A 19942-nucleotide genomic window follows, 5' to 3' on the forward strand; every position below is an offset into this window, starting at 1 on the left:
TTCTCAAACACATGTACATGTACATCATGAGGATGTAAAAAACAATTCTTACACTGAGGAAATCAACATTTAATAATATTAATACTTTCTCTTTTGCTTTGAGGTTTGGGTTTGTAGAGAAATGAAGCTATTTTGATTTTGGTTGTCAATTCAGATTCTTGCTGCCAAGTCGTGTCATATTATTTATCAAGGCATAATAAGTAAGTACACATCCTCAATCCTCGATTATAATCAGTTAAAACACATTCAAACACTCACAACTTAAACAAGAATAACTCACTGTTGAAAGAAAAAGCAACTTAGAAATATTTCATCCATCTATTTGACCCGACATGATTATCTGAAACATTTCAGCCGTGAATCACAAACTGCTGCATTTGATGCTGCGTGACAGAAAACACTCTCTGTTCATTTAAGAGGCTACGCCACAGTTGTGAGTACTCACCACAATGCACGCTCATTACTGACATTCAGAAACTCATACATGGAATTAAAAAAGCACATTTCCTCGTAATCATTAATAACTTAGCGAGTGTCCTTTAAAGATGGATTCAGTAAACAAATGACGGGAAGATGTCATCAGCTGGAAAGAAGCAAGAAAGGCGGAGCTGTGGTGAAAAAGAAGAGCACTAAGACAACAAACTGAAATGTGCTGGAAAGAGGAAGACATTTTTTCCCACTGATAAACACAGATTAAAACTAATCCACCCTGATTTACATGAAAAGTAGAATATCTGGGTTGAAACCTGTTTGAATAAATCTACAGACTCTGCTGTGCTGAATTAAATCTCACCTTAACATGAGCTTGTTTCTTATTTCACTGCTTTTGACTGCTGAGTAGATTAATTGGCAATCAATGGCTTGATTTGTCTTGTAAATTTGTACCTGGAGGGCATGCTTAAACTAAATGCTTTTAATGCATTTACTTCCGTATCAATTTGTGGCAAAGCAATAGATTAACTTTCAGTGGCTTGATAAGTGCTGGGCTTGTTTCTGTGCATTCTTATCAGCAATTCACTGCAGTGGCATGAAGTGACCTCATGCAGCCCAAACAGGTTCCCTCCATTCACCTCTTTCATCAGATTAAAAGGATTTCCTTCATAATATAAATAATCGAATATATTGTCAATAAAAGATAATATTAAACGTGACTGGTTATCTGTTTCTGTGCTTATCTGTTCCTGCTGAATCGTCTGTGAAATTAATAAAATATCCAGCAGCAGTAGGAGGAATTTCTTCTGGTTCACACACTGATTGAATAATAGTATCTATCACAACAGTGATATTTAGTTACCACTATCTGAATGAATTTTACTCCCCAATATGCTGCGAGGACCTTTGATATCTGTGAGTAATGTCCTTTAACATGTTACAGATCACAGTAATAACTGTTTCTCTCCTGTAATTTATCTCACACACACACTGCAGCTGCCCCACTACATAATAATTCAGCTACCCTGATAATTATCCAATCACACAGGCTCTCATTAGAAGCTGCAGAGTCAAGATTACATGTTGCTAATTGAAGCAGGGCAAAGACGGGGAGCAGCACTTTTCTGATTCCCACCACCAACGCAGGGATCCAGACGTTTTCCTGCTGTAGGTAACTGAAAACGATCAGCATTGTGATGTGCGTGTTTCTCTGGTAGAATCATTTAGACTCTTACATGTTTTTGCCGCAGTAGACTTGGTCTTTTTCTCATGCACAGCACTGGTCATCACTCTATGATAGGGACTCCTAACTCCACCAAAACAAACTGAGCTCCCAAATCGCACATTTTCTCCATTAAACCTGGCTCTGTCTGCTGAGTGTTACAGCTCTGTCGCTCTGCTGCTTCAGACCATAAACCACCACTCACCTCAGAGAACATGGGCAGTTTTTTGGCAAAGTCAACGACACGGGTGATGGCAGGAGTGATGATTTTGGTGAACTCGCTGAAGGCCTCCAGGTCCACCTTGTCTCCGTCTATTGTGGGGGCAACTGGGGACTGGCCGATTTTGTCTGGCTACATGAGGAAATAAATGCAGGTGGTTAATTAGAGCACTGCTGAAAATAAAATAAAAGTAGAATGAGATGTGATATGTGACATGAACAGGACAAGTTTTTCAAAATGTTAATATTCTCAACAAATCCTACAAAAAACATCATGAAGTGTTGTCCGAGTAGCCTCATATGTCAGATTCTTCGGTGCCACTAAGCTCCATAATATCCAAAAACTATTAAAAAACACAGCAACGAGCCACGAGGGATGACATGTTCCTTCTTTGCCATAAACATCTGCACTGTAGTTTACTTTGAGTCAATCCCCCACACACTTAGAAATACACACAGCACCAAATATATGTTAACACACAACAGACAAACAGTCAACAAACAGAGTATTTGCTCCTGTTGGAGTAACATTTGCTAAGAACTACAGTTATTCTAAAGTGATATAACAATAAAGTGCATTAGAAAACACTGTAGTTTAGAGTTAAAGAGCACAAAAGAATAAAATAAGATTAGAGAAGAATCCGCAGCCTGGAGTAAAAGATAGTAGAGGAAAGAAGAGGTTTAAATGGTTTTATACTCTTTCTACTACTTTTTTTACACAGTGCAGACTCGCCTTGGGAGACAAATGAAAAACAATCTATCAGATAAGGACAGCAGACTCTGCTCTGAGAAAGAAATATGGCATGTCACCAAACAGATAGGACTTACTTAGAAGAGGACTGCAGTGGGGAACTGCAGATCAGGAATACATATGTTTACCAAGTTGTATGACTCAAGGTTGTGATGATGATAAAAAAAAAAAAAAAAAAAAAAATCAATTCCACTTCACAGAATAAAGCACATGTCAAGGCTGAAGTCATTTATTCTGGCTGGGATGGGATGAGATAAAGGTATGAGAATAATCACCCCACACAAAGAAGCATCAAGCATAATGCAGAAAGAAAAGGACTCTGTAAATCTGAACTTAGCCGTTTGTCCACTGTGGAGCCCAGAGCTGAGCAGTTCTGGAAAATATAAATAGTTGTAATAATAACATGGATGGACTGCAACTCATGTCAAAACAAAGCATTGGTTTCACTGGTGGAGGTCAGTGGCAGGTTCATTTCAGTGTTGAGACAGAGAGCAGCTGAGGTTAAGAGCCGCTGCCATGCTCTTAAGTGGAGAAGCTGACAAGCAAACCGCACAGCAAAGACGGTGCAGGTTCAGCCGTGAGTCACTCGTCATGGCCGACAGCAACACAAGTCAAATTGTCTAAAATGCTGCTGGAAACACTTTTGGAGAAACAGATTTTAGTTTTGGTTTTCATTTGGCCACATTTTAAAATATCCAAGATGTACAACCATAAGCCCCCAAAACAACGCACAGCGACAATCATCTCAAACCTGTGTGACGACATCCAGTTTGACTGGGGGGGCATTAAAACAGCACTGCTACTTTTACTGAAATGAGTGAGCTTTCTATGATTAAACTGGGATTTTCATGCAACTGTAAATGTTTATGAACTTGCACGGCACCTGGTCGACATCGAGGCAAAGCTCTTTCTACGCTCACAGAGCCGGTGCAGCTTTTTGGATGGTCAGGGAGCGAATGCGAAGCTCTTTGCTGTCACATATAGAGAAATGAAACTGCTTGTGCCCAGAAGAAGCACAAGATGCTTTGACTTTGAGATGAACTAGAGTACACTTGGGGAATTTACAATCACTACACAGAGAAGAAAGGGAAAATCTTTTTACTGCAGTCTCATCAGTTACATGGCGAGTTTCCACTATTGACCTTTTATCAGATGGATTAGTTTTGGAGAGTTTGTTCCAGCCGAGCTGGAGAAGAGGAATGAGGTTCATGTATGTGTTATAATTTGGCTGCTAGGAAAGGAGGGCTTCGCCTCTGTGCTCTGAACTGAATGACTGGGTGATGCTTTCTGTTATTAGGATTCATGTTAAATAAAGTTAATGTTAATAACTTTAACTGTTTTTTTTAATTTAGCAGAATCTGTTCACAATGAAAATGACTCAGTTACTGTTTTAAATCAAGGTTTTACTGCACCATCACAGAACTGATACCCAGAGAGTCCTGATGGAAATGAGGATCAATACAATAATTCAATGGTTACTTCAGTTTTCTGTCTTCCACACTGCAAAAACTCCCCAGCAAGTCTGCACACTCAAAACTCAATGAACTATAAATGTCACCTGGTTATGATTTCACACTACAGTGAACCACATGACAAGATGGCAAAGATCCTCTGATAAGTGCAAAAGAGCAGCGCTAAGGTCGTATGATCCTGAGTACTGACGGCATAGCTCGCAGAAGAAATACAGAACACATGAAAAGTGTATTAACTCCATGGATAAATCAACCTCTTAATTATCCATGTAGGAAAAAAAAAAAGATTGTTTTTGCATCTAAAAAGCCTCTTTCACCAATTTTCCTCTTCCCTCAAACAATCGATGCATCATTCAGCAAAGTCACTGTTAGAGGAGAAGCCATCATTTGTGAACTGAAGTATAGTGTGTGAGAAGCAGCGTCACTGCTGCTGTTTTATAGCAGCTGTCCCCACAGGGCTGAATTACCTCATCCTGGTTGGCTTAGCATGTAAATTTAGATATTCAAGGTTCAGTGGCCACAGCCCCCCGTGGCTCAGTGAGAGGGAAAGGCCTGTGTGAAACGGAAACGTTTAAACTTTCAGATTTAACAAACTCAGGCCTCTGAAGTACAGTATTTCACAGCAGTATGAGTTGCTGTGTTAGCCCTGCTCTACAGAACGACTTGCTACAACATTGCAGGTCAATCAAATCCGTCTCCATCTAAATTGTGATACTAATCTTAACATAGGAACTTTAGCCGTTATCCTAAATATTGGTCAAAATCTGGGTCCTTTTCCCATCACATCCTTCTTCTTGCCTACAAGCTCCCTCCACCACACTTCTCTCCCTTCTCTGGATGAACTGTCCTCATTTCTCCACCTAACACCCACCTATTCACCACAGACTCTTGCAGCAGGATTTCCCCTGACTTGGCCATGGGTTCCAGTCCAGTTTTAATGAGTCCCAAAAATCTGTAAGCACCTGAGATATATTTGGGCTGAAACCTGAAGTCAGTGTGTGAACAGCGTGTGAGTTGGGAAGACTGATACCAGGCAGACACACTGACAGTGCTGTCAGGATAAACCTGAGCACTAGAACAGCAGGAAGACAGTCAGAGAGAGAGAGACTGCCTGCCAACATCCCTGCCAACTCACTTACGAGTGCTCGTGACTGAGGATTTGCCTCAGCTAAGATAAGCAGGGAGCTCACAGAAAACAGACGTGGAAATAGAGGGGAAACCAAAGGTAGGTGTGGAGCGGAAACAAAGGAGCAAAGCCAGGAAAGAGATTAAAGGGAAAAGAGAGTGTGAATGAAAACTATGGAGGGAATCGGGCCTGGTTAAGAGCCCAGAAGGATTTATATTAAATGATACATTTCCACAATGCTAGAGAGAAAACTGAGAACTGAAGACAGAGACAGTGGGGAACTCTGACTGTAAAGCTCTGAGAAATTGTCTGTACATCATTTTGTCTTCATACCAGGAATCTGCGCTTCTGCTTCCACTGTGCGCCCTGAGCGTTGGTGTGTCGATGGGCCTCCGTCACCATGCGGATCAGCTCCCACTCGGTCCCTGTGGGCTCTGGACGGTTCTGAAGGGACTTCACCATTTCCTCCTTCTTGCGCCGCTCCCTGTTCTCCTCAATCAGGCGCCGTTTAGCCACCCGCTTTGAGTCGTCCAGCACCACTGGGGGGAAATGGAGGAAGGCAGAGGAGTAGAAGAACCACAGAAAGACACAGTGCCAAAGAAAAGAAAGCAAAACAGAGATATGCAATTAGTGTGTGTGTGTTGCCTCAAGTTTGCAAACACACAGCACAAAGTCCTCACATTGTTTATCTCCTATGGTTTACTACTTCAGAGCACAATAGTTTTAAAATACAATGTGAAATGTGTAATTAAAAGTTACATTTTCATCACCAGGTTCTCCTCAAAAATTTGAAACAGCGTCAAGCAAGACTTTATATCACAGCGACAACTGAAAGGAGCAGTTCATGTACGTTTTTCTGTCAGCGTGTATTAAGTGCGACACTCACAGTCCATGGCCATGCCCACTGCAATGCACTTCTTGAAGCGGCAGAGCTGACACTGGTTGCGGGTGATCTTGTCGATGATGCAGCAGCCATCGTACTTACAGGAGTAGGTGGGGTGGAGGTTCTTTTGAATGGTCCTACGGAAGAAACCCTGTGGACGGACAGACGGACAGGACGGAAGGGATGAACGATATTGCAGACAGAGACAGCCTGGGAAACTAGAAGAATATAGAAGTTATATTGTGTGATATTGAGTTTAAAACACACTATATTGCTTTTGGTTACAATATGAAGACCAGCAAGCAGGGAGACGTCTTAGGATCTTTCATGTGAGCTAGACTTGACAAAATCTGAGGCAATTTGTGTAAATGTGAACCTCCATCATTGCTGTAGCTGCTGAAAGGCAACAGTGTAGGAGCAAGATGAAAAACTGTGGCTTGAAATGAATTTATTGCTTCAACATTACAGCTGTATTATTAGATTTAAGGTGTTTGTTTAATGAATAAAAAACATGTTTGTTGACTGAACACAGACCAAAATAAACACCCTATTTTTTAAGTGTCCGCTCATCACATACTTCATTGGCCACTACAGTGCTGGGGCCTTTACATATCATCTCTCCGAAGAACAAACAGATGATCACAGGCAGACTGATCATGTAACCGACAGCAAGAAAGACAAATGGCACAATGCTGAGTGCTGAAGTGACAGGCTGGCACATTTTATATAAATATATCAACATATCATCTTTCTGTGGCTTTACACGCTGTCACTGTCACTTTGGTATGTGCAAATGAATGTGCTCAATTTGAAGTAGGTCACTGTTTCGGAGTGAGACTATGTAAGCCTTGACCTCAGAGGCCTCCGATCAGGGTTTCTGGCAGATACTACGTGGGTTCTGAAAGCGAGGCGTCTAAAACTTTGAATCTGTGTGTGAATGTTTGTACCTTGCAGCCCTCACAGGTTATGCAGCGGTAGTGGTAACCTGTGGCCTTATCACCACACACCACACATGGCTCATCTTTTTCGAGGTAGCTGGGGATGTACCCTAAGAAAGAGGTGCAAAGGCAAGAGAGATTATATATTATACATCACCGATGAAGCTGTGGAAAAGCTGGTTTACCGTCACTCTCATGTCACAAATACTTCACTGTGGATAAAACTGCACAAGAAACATTATAGAAATTCAACTGTCTATGATTTTTAGATATTTTTAAAAAGCATTTTATCTGGAGAAAGACACATTCAGGACATTTGTCAGGACTTAAGATTCATTTTCAGTGAGAAGCACTAAATGTAAACTAAAACTGTGTTTGTTTACAACAGAGACCACTAATGCAACTGCTTTATTCCTTAAAAGCAGTACATGTAATCCAAATGTAAACAGAGTACTGCTGACTGACTGACAGTCTTTTAATAGGCCGACTAAAACTGGACAACAACGAAATTTAAGCCTTTAATCTTTTCTGTGCTGGAGAAAGTTTATTACATAAGAAATGTTTGTAAACTGGCTCATGTCAGGTATTTATTTTAAAACACACAAAACGCTCATTCTTCATGCTCTTCAGGTCCAAATCAGTGTGGTCCCCATACTGATCTTTAATGTTATTATGAAGTAACTAAATCTGAACTGGATTTGTTGCAGATATCATATGGAACTATTGTATGTAGAGACTGTAAACAGCAAATTCAGAGTCCATGTGACGTACATTTTGTGAAGACAGTCAAACACAGACCAAAATCTATGCAGACTGTCCGCAGACTGACTACGCAGGCACCATGTAAGTAAACAAACCACTTTGCACTGCATGTATGTACTCTATTTCCCATCCTTGGCCTTGTTCTTGTTAAGTAGTTGCACATAGTTTTTTAAAAAAAAACTTTTCATGTTGCTCATCCAAATAAAACAAAGAAGCCCTTCTTCTCAATGCCAGGAGGTCATTATAGTTTCTCAGTGCGCATGTGTGGAACGTGTCCATGCATGCATACTCCCGATTCGAGTATGAACAGAAGCGCGCCCGCAGTTCGCATCTGTCTGAGGGCAAGCGGAAACCATAAACAGGCCTTTACTTTCTCTGCACGCCTTCCTCTGCTTTGACTTGGGAATAGGATGGTTTGTTCTCTTTCCACACTGCCAGACCCTGAAGGACTACGCAAAGACACGCTGGAAATATCAGATTTCCACCTATTTCATATGATATACAGCTAAGAAGGAGGGAGGGGCAGGAGATGGTACACTGAAAGTCACAGACAAATACAAGTGTGGGTGTCTCAGTACACACACACACACACACACACACACACACACACTGAGTCAGTAACAGTTTTTTATATTGTGCACATACACTACATGTGTGTGACCTTCACACCACATACATGCTTGTTTGGTGCGTCTATACCAAGGCGTGGTGAGAGCTGTGACTGGCAGTGTCAGTTGGGCTCTGCCTTTTGGCTTTCTTACAGATTTCAGAGGAGGAGGGGGGAGCAAGAAGAGGATGGTGGGAAAGAGAGACATGAGAGAGTAATAAAAGGGCACAAGTGACATTTTTCCCAAACAGATTTTTATATATTGTTCAGGGTTTTTTTTTTTTTTGCTGATAAGAAAAATCCTTTAGGAACCATTAAAAGTATTTAAAACTTTGGATAAACTTAGATGTAAAAACTTGGAGTACCAAAACACTGAGACCAGAAGTAGAAAAGAAAATAATACAGAACTAAATGGGGAGAATGCTGGAGGGGAAAAGGTAGAAAAGGAGTGGGAAATGGAGAGGGAAGAGAAACAGACCAAAGGAAAGATAACAAGGACATTAGAGAATGATCCTATAGGAAAAATGTCAGCTCCAGTGTGTTGGCAGGGCAGGAGGCAGTCAGATCCTGAGCCAGTCTGCTGTGGCTGTGTTTGGAAGCCAAGCCCAAAATCAATACTGCTGCAGCTCTCTGGCTCTGGCTCCCTGCCCCTCCCAGAACGGGCCCTGTAATACCTCCACCGACAAAACCCAGGGAGGGGAAGGAGATTTTTCTAGTGAGTCAAGATAAATATTTTGTCCTCACAGGTTTCCCAACGTAACATTTGCCATTTAGGTTTATTAAAGTGTGTGAATTAGGGCAGTATGAATCAGGTCCCTGAGTCTCAGGAGCGTTCCCCCAAGATCCCTGCATGACAACAGTTCTGGTGAGACGACATTTGAGACTGTAAACAATAAAGACCAGGGAACTTGACTCAAACTATACACACAAGCACAAGTTGAAACCCCAATGTCAACAACACCCACAGCTTCCTGACTGGCACAGAAACACTATAGACCTAAAAAATTCTCTCTGAAATGTTTCACAGTTTCCATAAAAAGGGTTCAGTCTATGAACTGTGAGCATTTCAGAATGAACAAAGGCCTCAACTTTTGTTTTGAGTAAGTGTAGTAGTCTACACAAAATGAATTTACTGTTTGACCAGCAGCAGCAGCAGCAGCAGGACAAGCTAAAACAATCCTCATGGGTACGCTATTACTCTCAGACTTGTTTTAGTTTGCTAACATGTTAAACAGCTGCCTATTAACACGCTCAGCAACCTGATAATTGTAATTCATCATCTCCTTTTACCTCTGAACCGAAACAGTTGAATTGTGGGTCTGAAATCAAAACAATGAGCTTAAAGACACCTGTAGATCTGACAGGCACCTGCAGAGTCAAAGAAAACTACTCTTTTTTCCACGTCCATGTTAAAAATCCTTTTGACTGGTGCAGCTTTAAATGTGTCAGCTGATCATTCCAGCGCTAATGATACAGAATTTACTGTCGTCTGTGAATCATTTAAAATAGATCTGTGGCGGTTTGTGCAGCTTCTTTTCACTTTGTTAAACGTGTCAAATAAAAAGTGAATTTATTAGACAGTTCCGCTTTCAACATGTGCTTCTTTATCCAATCATGAGCGGTGAATGCTCAACACTATGACGACTCCATGTCCAGCTCCGTTAGGCTGAACGCTGATCGATATCGGTGCACGTTATCCCTGTATGACTCTCCAATGTCTTGAAAAACTGTTGAAGCATCCTCAGTGTGGCTGAGGGTCCACTCCCCCACAGGAAAATGCTGACATCATTACAGTGTCTGTAATTGAATCTATGCTATTGAGGCAGATGTACTGTCATACTTTCCCAGTTCTAATGGACCATGGCAGGTTGAATATGCTGCAAACTTCCCAGCAGCAATGCAGAGAGGCACCGAGCTCGCTGGGATGGAAAACGTGGAAAGGACAGGCATCGGGAGATATATTTAATAAATGCCACATCCACCCGCTTGCAGATTCAGATTTTTATGCCTGTGTTCGCCGCACCCTATCTCCGTCAATATCTCTCTCTCCCATGCTTGACTTGCTTCTTTCAGCTCAGCGGATTTAGAGCCGTCACTCACACAATGCGGTGCGTCCAACGAAAAACAGACGGAGCAGGAGGCTTTTGTTTACTGATGACAGACGCCAAAATGTTTCACTTTTTCTCTTGTGTAGGTGACAAATCGAAAGCGTAGTGTACATAAGGCAGCAATGAATCATGGACCAGCAGCTTCTGTCATTCACAGCAATGAATTCACTGTGGTGAGACCAAAACAGCATTCAAAAATATATTAAACGCCCATTAACAACATACTGGGAAAGTGATTTAAAAAAGGAATAGTCCCTGCACTTGGAAAAGATTATTGTGCGTTTCTGAAGAACTCGGGCTTCATTTACACTCCGAAGATCTTGCTCCATCCAAACAGCAGCTATCAGTTACTCACCAGTCATACTCTTCACCGAACATTGGCTGTTCTTCCTCTTCCTTTTTGGGCCATTGAGCCACCTGACAGAGGATGACAGGGACAAAGAAAAGAGATTAAAATCAAGTGATGCTGAAGACACTGCTTGTTTATCTGGGTGCATTATCTAGATAAAGAAAAACCTGGAGAACTGGATCAGAGAGGTGGTGTCATATCTCAGCCAGGTGTAAAAGCAGTCTGTACAGTTTGGCCACATGTTAAAGAAAAATCCTGCTCACCTACTTGAAAAGTCACTGAATTCTGTCTCTTTCTCCAGCTCAACAAAGGCCACAGGTAACACACATCCAGGTGTTAATACCAGGTATAAAGAGCAAATAGAAAATGTTTAGCATCAGTAAAATTCAGATGGTTACATACTGAATAAGCCCAGGATGGAAACAAGCAGACGTTTAGAAAATGTTCTGTATTTCTGCACACCTGTATCCGTTTACAAGTCGCCCATCTGGTTCTCAGTTTCAGTTAAAAAATGAGCCTGATTTGCTGCTACTTTAATTTCTAACAGAGGAGTGATTGAGCACTCTAGACCATTACACAGTGTTTGTCATAAACACGATGTCAAAAGAGAAGACTTTTTTTTTTTTTTTTTTTTTTTACTAACAAATTCTCTTCTGGCAGAAAAAGCCAAAAAGCCAGAAGACTGTGCTCCCAAGCAGCAGGAAAAAAGATTTTGAGGGGAATAAAATTAAACTCCCAAATCAACTTTAATTACGAAGGTACACAGTGTAAAAGCCACAAAAACAGAAAGACATTGTATATGACAACAAAGCAACATGCATTCTCAACAACCATGTGCACACAGCCCCACACACACACACACACACACACACACACACACACACACACACACACACACACACACACACACACACGCAACCACACTGACACATGTGAAAGGCATGTAAAGCACAGATGGGAACTGGCTGCTCCGAGGGGAATTATGAAAGCGCAGAGATGGAGGAGGGAGAAAGTTAAATAGAAGGGGAGGGGGAATTTCTGAAAGTTAGTATGGGAGAGAGTCAGTGAGTGCTCCTCGTCAGTGATGGATGTGTTTGCAATCCCACGAGTCCAACTCTCTGCTCTCAGACACTCCTGACAGCCTGCAGCTCTCCTCCCACACCACAGCCCTTTAATACCAGGAGAGGGAGCAGGGCTCCATTAGTGCCATAAATACAACAAGCTCTTCAGATGCCCGTAGGTTACACTTGCACTGTGATAGAGTTGCATTACAGTATGTTCTTTATTATCTGAAGGAAAAAAATCCCTCCTCTGTTGCTTCTTCTGAAATTAGACCTATTGTCTCATTAGTGGGTAAATCACATCTTATTCACATGCTAACTCTCCCATGTCATTACGATACACAGTTGGCTTTAACATTTTCCAGCTGTCATGTCCATTGTGCTTTGCATGGTGGGGCAGCAATGCCCAGCAACACCACAATATTTCATTCTGGGACGTGCTGGTGGATTATTTCCCCTCCAACGCTTTGTCTCATACAGGCTCAGTGGTGAAAACCCTCTTGATTACTGTGGTGTGATGCTCTAGTCTGTCCCTCCACCTGGCTCAGTGTTTTCGTTTCTCAGCACACTACAGTACTTCTTGCTTATGAAGACTCAATCTGATACCAAAAATGGCCTCTGGTCAAGATGCTCAGTGCAGGAGTTTTATAATGAGGAGATTATATGCAAATTGACTCGAGAGCAGTGTACATTTTCAGCTTCCTCACTTCTTTTATAAGCCGTTAAATGTTTTTATATTTGACAACAGCAAATGTTGGTTGCCCCTGAGAAACATAATAATATAACAGCCTGCAAAGTCCAGGAGTTGCTGTAATTGAGCCTAAATGCCAAATCAAACTGCCTTTCACATTTCACCTGGTCTTCAATTATCACTCTCTTGTTCTCAGCTGCACAGCCGCTCACTTTGCCCTTTTCAGAAAACATCATTTTAACAGGGCGTTAAATCAGGCACGTAAACAGCACATTCATTTTAAAGCTTGATTATTTTACTTATCATTATCGTTTTGCCTGTAACTTTTTATTAGCTCAGCATCTCATGGTTATAATGTTCCTGCCTTGCTGGGATGTGGAAGGAAAACGGAGGAAACATGACAACTGGCCTGAGCTCACCTGTGAAGCAACACTATGTGGCATATAAGTAACTATTTGAACATGCTTCACTTTGTGGATAAAATGAAATGTCAAGTAAAGAGAATTATAGCTGTTACAGCAACCGAGAGACAGAGGAGGTTTTGCAAATGACACTCAGAGGGTAATATCTCTCTCTGTCGACCGGCTTCAATATCACTCCATAAAGCTGCTGGAGGCGACAACCATCAAATTGTCAGCTATGTGACAGTTCAGCCCTCCCATGTGGCAGCATAAAAACAAGATAAAAGCAACAACTACACCGTCTCTGCATTTCTATACTGATCCTGCATCCCAACAACAGGTCTCTCAAAAGCTCAGATGTCACAACCTGCCACAGGTGAGACAGCCTTGTTTTCCCTCATCTCAGCTGTGTGCTGTTCTGTTTTCAACTGCACATTTGAGACATGATACGACGACAGCCTGACTGATACAATAAAATGATAATATAAATCACACTCGCTCTGAATAGACTCCAGCTCTAAGCTTCTATTATGCCTCAAAACCTCTAAATAGTACTAATAAAAATATTTTCACACTTGTAACTAAAAAAGAGCTTAGCACTCTTGGCTGAGCCTCAGAAGTGCTTTTTATTCCTCTAAGAGCTCTCCGTGGAAATAGTTAGAGAAAAACATTGTCAAGTGGCTCTTGACAAGCCAGAAACAAGAAAACAAAACAAATACATACACCACAGAAAAACAGATTATACACAAATATGGATCAGTGTGGAAGCTTCCATGTCCGCTGAAACTTTCTGCACTTTAAATGTTAATTAATGTCTTGTCTAACATCACAGTTTGAGGCTCTATTGTAAAAAAACAAAAAACAAACAAACAAGAGACAAAAACCAGCAAACAAAAGTTGATTGTGGGGTTGATGCCTCCATGCAGGTAGCCTGACAGGATTATAGATTATAAATATCATGAATAATTAAACATTTTCTGATGGAATGTAAGTTTTGTGCAGGTTGGGGCACAATACTGTGTTTTTTGCAGGCACAGCACAGAACACTTTTCATTTCCCAGCTCTTAAACCTGGAAAATGGGATGGGATATAACTTGCAATGCATTTCTTAATATGCATGGTCCTGTACGCTGTGCCAAGACAAACATGCACATTACTGTGGTTTCTCTCCAGCACACACACACACTATAAGACTCAAGATGATCTGCATAACAAGCGAATCCCTGTGGTCCAGTAACTGTGCAGAAAATGTACAAGTTGCACCACTAAGTGTGAAAGCAGCCCAAAAATAAATCAACAAAAGAAGAAACAACAACATGAACCAAAAAGGTGACATGAAAAAGAGTTAAGCGGTGCTGACCTGATGACGCAGTGGGACTGTAAAATATGCATGGCAGAGGAGCAGTTCTACTGGAAGGTGCAGATGTAGCTGACTAGCTGCTACGCCTCCATGCATGGAGTCTCTGTCTATTTGTGTTTCTCACTGTCCTGCACCCTGATGTCTCTACCAGTTGCGCTATGTTTAGCCTGCTGAGCCACTCACTCCGTCTCTCTCTCCCTGCTCCTCCTCTGTGGGACTTTCTTGCCTTGCTGCTAGTACCACCCAGTCTAACCCCATTGGAGCACAGCCATCTTTTCCACCTGTGACATCTATCAGGCAGTTGCTGGGCTGTCAGGTAAATTATCACTCTCATGTGACTTGATTGTGCAATTAGCAGATGTGACTGTATTCAGTGCTTTAGCGAGTATCTACAGCAGCAGAAACTGTGTATGTTCATGGTAATGAAGGAACATGCAAACCACGGCAAGGTGGAGCTGCATAATGCGTTTTGAATACAACAGAGCTCTATGCCCAGGCCAATACCATCTATCAGGCTTCAGAAACACACACAACACTGGTTAGTTTTACAGTTAATCTAGCTGTGGTCGTTTCATAGGCTCTCTTGACAATAACAGAAATATAGAATATCACCAGAGTTATGGTTTCAGTTCACCCAAATTATAAAGAACATTTTTTCCCACTGACCCCTGATAATATGTGGCCACGAGAGTAGTTTTGGTTTTATGTACTGCAGTTTAGACAATGAAAGCAAACAGAATTTCAACTGTGGTCTTTAAAAAATGAAAATGAAAAAACAACAATGTGCCTTTTCAGAAATCACATCCCATTTAGTCAGGAAGAAATAGCCCCTATAAAACATGCTCATGTTCTGTGGATTAATCGCTGTAACAGGTTTTCCAGATGCACTTGTTGCTGTTAAATTTTCTAAATATGATTTGTCGTTACTGTGAGCACCCCAAACTACCTTCCAAACAAACCACATCAGTCTCCACGCCTAAATACAAAAAGTGCAAGACTAAGGAGGAAGCTGTTTTGAAGCTCATACTCCGTAAAAACAGAAACCAACACAGACACTCAGAATAGTCCAGAGAATTATATCCATAACAGTGTCTGAATGAGGCCCTGTCCTGTGTTTAGACTACCACAGGGGCCTATTGTTCATCATGCATGCTGCTGGTCTGGGCCTGTCCCTATACATCCAGCACTAATGGACACTTTGTTTCCTCTTGTGTCTTGCTGCCATTTAAATTACAGACCAGGCTGGGAGGAGGTGAAGTGTCCCACAAAGAAAATGTCTGTCTAAATACACAACTGTACCATAACACACACGCACACGCAGCTCATAAACATGGAGCTAAATCCTCACATATATACAGCTCCAGACATCTAAAGCACTGAGTCTGAATTTAGTTGACATCTTACACGTTAATCATGCGTCTACACTGAATCTATCAATCCTATATTGAATCTTCAGAGATACTTGGGGTTTAAATCCAAGCGTCTAAAGATTTATGACAAAACAATGCAGATTAAATAAAAGACTGACCATGGCAGCAAGTTTGTTGCTGTTCAGCACATTATAACCAAAGCTAAGATCATGCTGCAATTTGCAACAACTCACCAGATTTCTGATCAATTACTGTGATTAGCAGAGGTGTATGCTGACTGACTCACACTGTGGAAATAGTAAATTCCAGTTTAACACAATCGTGAAGGATGGATTGCCATGGTAACTAAGGGAGGCAGGGATCAAAGGCAGGTGGAGATGAGGGTAGGGGATCAAAACATACAAAAAAAAAAAAAAACCTCCCAGTTACCTTTCATGAACTTGTTGATGTCTAAAAACTGTTTTTAAAATATTTAGAGCATCTTAGAAAGTACAAAATGTAATCTACATTTTAGATACAATATGTGGCATCCCAGTATGTGAAGATGCAAATCTGTGTTTTATCGTACACTGTATGTTGAGCAGATTGAACACAGAGATAGGTTTGTATGTTTCCTGCCATGACTTTTATCTAGCTGAGCAAATCAGTTTACATGAACACTGACATGCTGCTTAACAAGTTGAAATAAAAAAGGAGAAATAACATTTACATGCAGAGGTTACCATGCATGTTCTCCCTGTGCTTGTGTGGGTTTTCTCCAGGTACTCTGGTTTCCTCCCACAGTCCAAAAACATGTATGTCAGGTTGATTGGTGACTCTAAATTGCCCATAGGAGTGAGTGTGAGTGTGTGAGGTTGTTTGTCTCTATGTGGCCCTGTGATGGACTGGTGACCTGTCCAGGGTGGACCCCTGCCTTTCACCCAGAGAGAGCTGGGATAGGCTCCAGCAGGTCCCTGTGACCCTGGTTAAGGAATAAGCGGGTATAGAAAAAGGATGGATGGATGGATGTTACCATGCAGCTCAGCAGCAGTTCCATCTGACCTCATTAGACTGACTTATTTCACTACTGAGTTTATCTTTGTAGCCCCAACATGAAAACTAAGAGTTAACACAGCGCTGCCTGTCAGACGCAGTAACAGGTCTCTTACTGCACATCACCAACAGAGACTCCTGCGTACAACAAACCACACAAAACACAATGGCATCAGCCTTTCATGCAACACGGTGCAAGGAGTCTTGCATCAGCTGTGGTGACATGTGAGGAAGTGATGCAAGCAGAAACACTGAAGCTGGTGTTTATATCCACATTTCAGCTAAATTCAGCATGACGTAAACTGTACCTCAATTTCTGCATTTTAATGAGCTATCAAGCCAAAATGTGAGTGTTTTATGAAGAATAGCTCCAAACAGCATCAGCCTTTCTGGTTTGAGCAGCTCAGAAACCTCAAAACCTTCAATCAGCTGAAAGATCACCACTCTAATGCTTCTCACACATTTTTTCACGTTTATGTAAAAGAAAAGAGCTAAAAATGACTGGACACATATCAAACGATCTTCACTCCATAGGGTGTTCTATTTTCTGTCTGCATACCGGTAACCATGGCATCACTTCAAAGAGCTGGACCAGCTCAAAACAACATACTGACAACATGTGAGGGGGGCCAGAGATTTAATAAGATCCACCTTCATGCCAAACACACCACCGATATCCGCTCAAAACAGCAACTGTTCCAGCTCCAAGCCCCGACATCTTAATTCTTTGTGTTTTTAATTATCCCTGAGGTTCAAAGTGCTGAGCCAGCACCTGGTACAGGTGTTGAAAGACAAGAAGAGATACACAGAACACTTTCACCCAAACACGCTGAACAACAAATAACCCAAAGCAGTACAACTATGACCGCACCAACTGTCCCCGTCCCACAGAGGCAGAGCTGTTAAGCTCCTGACAGGTGTCCATGTTAGCTCGGGAATCTGGGCTCCAGATTGACTTTCTTAACAAAAGCTTGTAACACAGCACCCAGGCACATTGGGGAGGGAAATCTGATACTGCTGGTACTTCTAGGCAGCCAGCTAGTGCCCCCACATGGTAATAAAAACATAAAGGCACATTATCATTCTTAGCATTATATCAATTTAACTGTAGGGACAGCAAAGACTGAAAAACGTATGAACTGTTGTCTTAATGTGCCACTCCTATCCTCTTAGTCTGAACATAAAGAGAACTGTGTGTTTTTAACATAAATATAATCAAACTTCCTTAGCATAATGAAACCGTGACTGTCCTGAACTTGACATACAGATTACTCATACTCATATTTCCAAATGCACTAGTCCTGTGGATAACAACTGATTATGGGATTGTACTTAAAAAGAACAATCCCACATAAAACAATCACAGCTTTTTGTTAATTTAGTCCTAACTCAAAGCCAAAGTGGACTGATCTCGACTGACAACCCCACACAGAGGGCTCCTTCGGCTGCAGTGCCACTATGCTTCTTAACTGTGCTGTTTGTTTTTGATAGAAAGAGAGTGGCTTGTCACATAGGAAGAATAATGAGAAAGATTTAGACGATAAAGGTGAGAATGAAAACTGTAGATTTCCTTTTGCATGGCCTCAGAAAACCTCCCGCACTTATATCTGTCAATCAATCTGAAAGCAGGCCTTTGAATTTGCAAACACAAAGACAACAATGTTCAAAAAGCTTCAGTGTCCAACTCACCGCTTCTCTTCTCCCTCTGATGGGTTAAGGTCCTGCTCCTTGGGCATGTGTTCCATTCACCTTAATTCCATCCAGCAGCCAATCATGAGAGACTGAGGCAAGCCCCACCCTCGGATGCACGTTTGTCATTCGCCGGTCGGGAGGGTTCAGTCACTGAAACATTACAGGGTCCCGTCCCTGGGGTCTGGGGAGGGGGGTGATCTCCAGAAGGCGCTGACCCCCTTTGAGGTTGGCGTGTTGTGGCTCAGTGGGAAGCTGCAGGATATGAAGAGGTTGGAGGCTCTTCTGGGGTAAGTTGGCAGGTTGTGGTGTTGGGGGGGCTGGAGGTAAACGTCGGTCTCAGGGATATGGAGGATGCAGTGGCATCCAGTCTGAAGGAGAACAAAAGACGCACTTAGATCACACTGAAGAGCTGAAACATTCAGTCTGAATCAGCAACATGATCATTAATTACTGACATCTGACATTTTAGAAACTAAACTGATCAATAATGAGAATAACTGGAAGCTGCAAACCTCCACCCTCTCTTGTTAACAAAACGTCTCCCATGATTTGAGCTGAATGCTAAATTCACTCTGAACAGGGTCTTAGAAATGTCCAGAATTCTTAAAGCTCCATGCAGATTGTACCACAACACCTCAACACACAGCTTTCAGCTGAGCCTTTCCAAGGTGAACAACATCAGTAATTTGTAATTGTATTCAACTAAAGTAAGAGCTTGCTTTTTTCTTTTTGTCTCAAAGGACAAGCTGCCAATTTAAATATCAGTGTGATCTAGAACTCTGCAATACCAAGACTGACTGTCTGCCAGGACCCTGAAACACTGAATCCAAAATCTTCAAACCTGAGGCCCAAAACCAATCTGAGAGCTTTGTACTCATCCTCTGAATATTTGGCATTGAATCTCTATCACCCTTCCCATTGGGCATTATTCTAACCCATGAAACGCATTGATTTCTAAATCAATTTCATTGGAAAATTACCAAACTTCAACTCAACCTAAACCCAAAGACAACAAAATGTCCAAAAACCCAACAAGTCCTAATACAGTTTGTCCAACTGCTGCTGCTCCAACTAGGTAGCTGCTTGGAGAATATCAGCTCTTACGCAGGGATATGTAGCTGTGTGTGTGTGTGAGTGTGTGTGTGCGCGTGTGTGTCTTGATCCATTAGCTCTTGCCTCCCTCCTCTGTTGTCCAAGGAAGCCTTTATTCTTTCCTCCGCTAATCCCTGGTTCAATGCCTTTCTAATCCGCAACAGTGGGATAGAGGCCATAAGGGTGTCCTCAGACGGGACTGATAGTGTTATTGCTTTTACTCCTAATAGAGAGATTAGTCATATTTGAAATAACCTTTTTCTGCAGCTAAAGGAGATTTTCATCATCTACATGCATGTCCAGATTTTGTGCTTATTGTACAGCAGAAAGTGACTGATTCATTTCCCCAAACCTTCATTGTGACGCTGATGTGA

The 19942-nt window shown here is 41.8% G+C and overlaps 1 protein-coding gene across 5 annotated transcripts in view; it reads right to left on the bottom strand.

The window, feature by feature from the left end:
- thrab (thyroid hormone receptor alpha b) overlaps positions 1–19942 on the bottom strand; it is a 101943-nt gene that overhangs the window by 8625 nt on the left and 73376 nt on the right. For 4 of the 5 annotated variants that reach the window (XM_026314801.2, XM_026314802.2, XM_026314805.1 and 1 more), the window contains 6 exons: positions 18474–18844; positions 10876–10937; positions 7053–7153; positions 6109–6256; positions 5556–5761; positions 1860–2006 (listed from right to left, as the gene is read on the bottom strand). In XM_026314801.2, coding sequence (XP_026170586.1) covers positions 1860–2006; positions 5556–5761; positions 6109–6256; positions 7053–7153; positions 10876–10937; positions 18474–18529 — 720 coding nt within the window. In that variant the 5' untranslated portion in view covers positions 18530–18844. Of the gene's footprint in view, positions 1–1859; positions 2007–5555; positions 5762–6108; positions 6257–7052; positions 7154–10875; positions 10938–14382; positions 14481–18473; positions 18845–19942 lie in introns of those variants that run through there. The other variant, XM_026314806.1, reaches the window with a different exon arrangement.

This window comes from Mastacembelus armatus, chromosome 19 (genome assembly GCF_900324485.2).
Source record: "Mastacembelus armatus chromosome 19, fMasArm1.2, whole genome shotgun sequence".
In the NCBI taxonomy this organism is placed as follows: domain Eukaryota; kingdom Metazoa; phylum Chordata; class Actinopteri; order Synbranchiformes; family Mastacembelidae; genus Mastacembelus; species Mastacembelus armatus.